General features: G+C 42.0%; 1 protein-coding gene across 1 annotated transcript; it reads left to right on the plus strand.

Annotated features, from left to right (window-relative positions):
- The first annotated feature begins 339 nt into the window (after nucleotides 1-339).
- LOC126366443 (leucine-rich repeat-containing protein 4B) lies at nucleotides 340-6,696 on the plus strand. The gene is made up of 3 exons (XM_050009551.1): nucleotides 340-362; nucleotides 1,556-1,688; nucleotides 5,638-6,696. The coding sequence occupies exons 1-3, from the start codon at nucleotides 340-342 to the stop codon at nucleotides 6,694-6,696; spliced, it is 1,215 nt and encodes a 404-aa protein (XP_049865508.1).
- Nucleotides 6,697-6,975: the final 279 nt, after the last annotated feature.

The raw sequence follows: 6,975 nt of genomic DNA on the forward strand, positions 1-6,975 counted from the left end.
ATAATATATTAAATATACATATATAAATTTTATCTTTGCCCTCTTTCTCCGTTACAAGTGCGAGTAATGTGCTTAAAAATTGGGTACTTACTTTACGCATTATACGGTATCTACGAGTGTCCGTTCGTGGTTTAGATTAGCAAGCAAGAACATTGACATTTCGAGGTTAAAATTTTTCCCGTAACAGGCTCACGTGACGCTGCTCATTTTAAAGTGGAATTCGAAAAAGGAAGAAGTTAAAAATAAAAGTATTTTATTTTTTTGTTGTCAGGATCGGGCGGTGTGATGGCGGTCTGTAGGTGAGGTCGCGCTCCGGGCGGGCCACCCTCGCGCCCGCCCATGGCCCCCTCGCCCACACTCAGGTAATTGAATCATTTGTTTTGTGAAACATCACATCCAACAATTTCATAAATAATTGACGATAGTTGGCTGTCTGCACCAGGTAATTAGAGCCCCACGGCCGCGGGATAGCCCACCGTGTGCGGTCAACGGAAAATGCTCAAACTAATTTCCGCCGGTGAATTGTGGCTTACGTGCCAGTGTCAAATGTCATACTAGGTTTGTGATGCATCAACTTGAAATGTTGACGTTTGAATTACAAATTATTCTGTTTTTACTCCTTGGCTGTAATTGTAGGTAAATGCAATGGAAGTATTTTCAAGTCAAGCTGTTCTTTTTAAATTCGCCGATTTACGGTTAAGTTGACCTGGCCTTTTATTATTAACACATCCTCAATTCAATCATAAATGTTTGGCTATTGTTTCAAACTAAACCCAATTCGCCTGCTAATACAGATAGCTTTAATTCAACAACAAGATTGCTTGACGTGGCTGGCAGTTATCCGTGTATATTCCTGGCACAAGCTGCCCAATCAATGCAGGGTCGTAACATGAAATTTTAAACCGTGTCTGAAATATCTTCAATATTGGGCAAAAGCTGTGAGAAAGCATGTGCAATCGTCTGTCCTGTTTTATAGTATACCACCTATCTTGACACAGAATACTTTTTCATATAAAAATCCTGTTTACTTACAAGATTTATTTGTTATCTATTTTATTTTCCTGTTGATATCAGTTTCTAAAAGCTCGTCTTTCGAGGAAATTGTTTTAATCTTAAATCACTTTCGAGTTCCAACGGATTATTAAATCAACCTAACCAACAACCTTTTAGCGTAGTTGTTATAATGATACGAAATGAGCGGTATCAATTCTACGAACTATTAAATTTTAGCTGTTTATTAAAACTATTAAACTGTTACTGTGTGTGTTTACTATTTTTTTTATTTGTGTTTATAAATTATTATAGAACTGTTTTTTGTAACACTTACACGTAGGTAAGTACCTACTTATAATGTCAACTTTATAAAGGTTTTAATGACGCGGCTCGCGGCGGCGTACTTACACTAAACAGTGTTTCTGGAATCCCTCATATTTTGCGTCGATACGTTTGACGTTAACGAACTTTACATGTTACACAAAAATACTATAATTTTTAGTGTTTCGACACGTAATATGCAATAAAGAGTACTGTTTGTATTGTTTTGTTGGTGGTGCAGGTGGGTGGTGCAGTGGTTGGTGTCGGTGGCGGCGTGGGCCGCACTCGGGGGCGGTGCGCTCGCGCACTCGCAACTGGCGCCGGCCCTGGTGCCTCCCTGTCCGACGCAGTGCATCTGCCTATCACAGTCTCAGGTACCTGATTAAAATAATTGCTTTCCCAAATTATATTAAACAGCTTATGGTCAGCCGCATTATGTACGTAAATGTGGGGGCTCATAATACACAATATACATAATATTTACTTGGCAGGTTGGAATTGTTTCTGCATGTATACAAATTTGCACGTATATATACGTCACTCGGTTGATAAGTGTTCCGCATAAGGCTGTTACCTATTTTTGTACGAAAACGCGTCAAAGAGAGAGAGAGAGAGATAGAAAGAGTCGATTTCTACAACCATGGGGAATTGCTCCACTACAACAAACATGTCTAAGATGTATTTATAAGTAGTTTTTAGAAAAATGTGTTCAAAGTATATATGTATAGGTAATGGAATAATTTTAGAATTAAAATTAAGTTACAAGGTAGGACAGGTGTTTGCACCTGGAAACAAATTCAAATGTTTGGAACCTGGAAGTGTAGCGTGATTTAACGATCATAGCAGTGCAAGGCGTGTTCCGTTTGCCGCCGTCATGGCCACCTTTCTCACAGAAAAATGCATTCAGACTCTTGGCTTTAACATTTTGGTAAGGCGATATTGCACATCGCAATAAAAGTTTTCAATATTGTCCGTTTCGTATGAATGCTCTGATTTTATGCCCACACAGTAATGTGTTATCGTCTCATCTTTATAAGACTTTTATATAATCCAATGTCTGACTATTGACGCTTATTAATCATTGTTGAGTCAAGGCAGCGACTTTTGGGCGGTGCACACTTTGACAGTAGGCCACTAGCCGTAAGACTTCCATCGACTCACAATGGAACCCGATAGATTATTCTCCAAACGATCTGGTTGATCCAGTAGAGGAATTTTTCCCACCCGTGAGACATACCTATATAGGCTGTTTAATGTTATAATCCAATGTTAGACACAGGATTATTTTAATTAAGTAATATATTTTGCGAGTAAAAGAGTTTTGCTGAAGACACCAATTGGCTCGCGAATCGCTGTTCTTGCAAAGAAATAAAATAACAGTTCAGTAACACATCCTGAGTCTAGTCATGTAGAAGCAGAAATATCCGATATTAGAACGATTTCATGTCTTTCCGGAACATTTTACTGAGGGTGACATAGCATACTGACTGCTGGTAAATTAATAAGGGATGGTAAGGGGATGTTTTAGAAACCGGCAGTTGTTGTTTTGTAGTGATAGCTTGAGATGAAATTTATTATAAGTAAGTAAATAAATTGCTTTGTTGAAGTTAAGCAACTTTCGCAAAGGCCGGTCATAGGATGGGTGACCACAAAAAAAAAGTTTTCATCTCGAGCTCCTCCGTGCTTCGGAAGGCACGTTAAGCCGTTGGTCCCGGCTGCATTAGCAGTCGTTAATAACCATCAATCCGCACTGGGCCCGCGTGATGGTTTAAGGCCCGATCTCCCTATCCATCCGTAGGGAAGGCCCGTGCCCCAGCAGTGGGGACGTTAATGGGCTGATGATGATGATGAAATAAATCGCTAGCTAGTACTGTTGGGTGTTTATCAGGACAGTAGATTCATAAAGTTAATGAAAGACAAACTTGCAGTGAATAGTAATAGGATTACTAATTGCGCCTTAGTTTATATTACCTATTCCCATGTGATGGTCACCACCTTGACTGCCTTCTGCCTTCTTCGTATTTCTCTTCCACTTCGCTCTATCGGACGTGTCGTTTTCGGAGACTTTGCACAAACAAAGATCCAACCACATCTGCCCATCTTGTGTTTAGTCGTCCTCTAAGTCTAAGCCCTTGTATATTTCGATTAACTGTAATATTCTTCACATAATCGGGGAGCGTTTCTTTTTACGTGCTCAAACCAACGAAGCCTGCTCTCTTGTAACTTTTCGGAGATGTCGCGTACGCCGAGACTGCCGCAGACGTATTCGTTACGGATTTTGTCGAGACTCGGCACTCCGCACATCCACCGAAGCCATTTTCTTTTCACCGAATTGGATGGTCTGGACTTGACACTTCGTTACTGCCCAAGTTTCACTAACAAACATTAAGACTGGCCCACGATTGATTATAATTATAGATAGTTATGTTGTAGATAATCGTGTTGTAGTGAATGTCGAATTATATGAAATTATAACAATAAGTAAATTTTTTTCGGAGTTCTGTACCGGTCCATAGGATAAGCTGGGTAACATAAACTGCCTATATACGTCCCACTGCTGGGCACAGGCCTCCCCTCAATCAACCGGAGGGGATAAGCTGGGTCTTAAGAAAAATTCTAGGTGTATACGTATACAACCCTAACTTGAATGCTTAAATATTATAGATACTTACCTACTTAAATTTTATAAAAGGAGCAATCATTTTTCCAAATTAAATTGATGCGTGGATGTTTGTATGATGCCGAATGGAATTGATATTTGTTAGGGTCGTTTATTTGAGAAGCTTAAGTTCCGAACACTCGAATCAAAATATGAACGTGCGACTGCATGCGTCGATGGGATATCGGTCGGCGGATTATTTTTTATTGACATGACAAACACCGTCATAATAGGCCGTGATGTGATGAAATAATATTTTTCAGATGTTATCGCTTTACTCGTATATTTCGTCGTCTTTGATAATAATAGCCTTTGTTTGATGCGGGTATTCGTATTTCATTTAATTGGCTCTAACTAGAAGATTATATATGGAGTATCTCTTCCTTTTCCTTTGAGTACAGAATAAATCATAAACATCAAATTGAGTGTGAAATCCAGATCTACTTAATTCGATTTAAAGTAACCTATTATGCATCGAATCGGCTAAAGAAGCTTCCTCTATTTTTTTCCATAGAATATCAGTTTTCCGTCGCTCATAAGATAACTTAGTCAGATTATCCTTAATTGATTTTAACTTTTCATAAATGTCATAAAGATCTTTTTCCATTTGTTATCTGAATTAACATCACGATACTACTAGTTTATAACTTCTTCCGATTGACAATAAAACACACACATAATAATTATATTCATGAATGTAATTAAGAATATACAAGACGAGTAGGTACTGACGAGCGTTTTAACACTAAAACCCGTTTGATAATATATTCTTGCATAGTCTATAATTTCCATTTAAACTTATGTAATTATGTTAGTATTATATCTATGTTTTGTTATTGCTATGTTTTTTTTTATAGTTATTAAAAAAAAACAAATTTTTAATAGCCGCACTTCTTGGGTATTTTACTCACTTTCACTATAATTTTCTAGTCACTCTCTTGCGTTATCACTCTCAGAAATTATCGAAGGGGCTTACTTGCACTGGTTGATACCTCCTCGTTGTGTCCACATCTATGGCAGTGCATCACATGCTCATGTCCTCGGTTGATAGAACGGCGCAGGTTGTATTGAACGATCCAGTCTCTCGTCCAGGTATTATGGCATTTCTTATAGATCTTGTAAGCCAGGTACAGTCCTCCCGCAGCCAATATTGTGCACATGACAATCATCAAAATGCTCATAGAAGATAAATGAAACTTTATTTCACTCACTGTAGCCTCGTTCACAGAACCACCCGAAGAATTTTGGTTAATAAAAACGTCCTCCTTGTCGACTTTTGAATTACACATTTTGGTTTTTGAATTTGATAAACTCCAATAAGACGATACGGAATGTGTCTATAAGTAGTCAAATTACAATAGCACCGCTCGGCATCGCGCCGCGCCGGGATTCCGAACCCGACACCTCAACTGGCAGGGTCGCCATGTGAGGAGGGAACGGGGAGACAAGTAAACGACTCGAGTAATGACGAAAGAATGCGCATTTATTTTAGTAAATTAACATATTAGATTATAGTAGCTTAGTAAGAATAATAAGTAACTATATAGAGAATATAGTCTTTAGACCTTACAGGCTGATTACACGCCAACGAAGGAAGTCGAACTGTTGATGTGTAAAGTTATAGAAATAAACAAGACTTCTTATTTGATGATATTTGTTAACAGGTAGTATGCAACAGCGCGTCACTGCGCGGCGTACCGTCAGCTCTGAGCTCCGGAGTGACGCAGCTGTCGTTGTCGCGCGCCGACCTGCGCGTGCTGCGCTCGGATGCGTTCGCACACCTGCGGCAGCTGCGACGGCTCGCGCTTGACGCCTGCAACCTCACACGCATCCGCCCCTTCGCGTTCCGCGGCCTGCCCCGCCTGCGCGAGCTCTACATACAGCACACGCCCCTTGCCACCGTCGATGCGTTCGCCTTCGCCGCCCTCCAGAATATCACCTCCATCGTCCTTACACACAACAGGATCGCCCAAATAGAAGGCTACGCTTTCGCCGGCACCAATTTCATTCAGATCATATCCTTGCGTAATAATCCGATCAAGAAAATACTGAAGCATGCGTTCGCGGGTTTAAACGACGTCGGCCAGATAGAGCTACCATCCGGTATCAGGTCCATCGAACCGCACGCGTTTGCGGGACTGGAAGGTGTCGGCGTCCTCGAACTGGCATACATGGACCTCCCGGCCCTGCTAATGGATACATTTCACGGTATGCTGCGTGTGGGCCGGTTGGCTCTACGCGAATCCGATCTAGGGATAATACGTGTCGGTGCATTCGACGGTCTACAACGAGTGAACATTCTCGAAATGTGTAACAATAAAATCGACGGAGTCGAGGAGCTCACGCTGGTACAAAATAACAGTGTGAACACTTTCAAACTGACCGGCAATCACATGTTGGAGTCGCCGGAGTCGGTGTTGCTCGAGGTGGAGAACATTGTGATACGCGGGAACCACCTGCCATGTGAGTGCGGGCGGGATCCGCTTGCGAACCCGCTGGCGCTGACGGGGGACTTCGCCGAGGAGAACTTCTGCATCTCCCCGCTGAAGGTGCGCGGGCGCAGCCTGGCGGCGGCGGCAGGCGCGGCGTGCCGCGGCGAGGCGGGCGGCTCGGCCCGCGCCCGCGCCGCTGCCGCCGCGTCCCGCCCGCCGCGAGCTCTCGCGCACCCTGCGCCGCACCTCGCGCTTGCCGGGGCTGCGCTCGCTTTCCTCGCCAACAGCTAACCGCCCGCGGTGTTCAATTATTATGTATCTACTTGTGTAAATATTGTAATATAATGTGAGTATGATATGCGAAATTTTACATTGAAAGGGTCCGTTCATTGAGTATACGTTGGACCATGAATAAAATTTGCCTTTGGAAACGTGTTTGAAACTGTTTATTGTGGTACAACTTCCCTTAAGTCGTTTTAACTGATCCCGACGCAGCTTAGAGAAGGAGTTCGCGCGAGGCAAATAAAACGACCCGAACTAGCGGGATGTAATCGGCTTTATACTTACTAT

This window comes from Pectinophora gossypiella, chromosome 4 (genome assembly GCF_024362695.1).
Source record: "Pectinophora gossypiella chromosome 4, ilPecGoss1.1, whole genome shotgun sequence".
In the NCBI taxonomy this organism is placed as follows: Eukaryota; Metazoa; Arthropoda; class Insecta; order Lepidoptera; family Gelechiidae; genus Pectinophora; species Pectinophora gossypiella.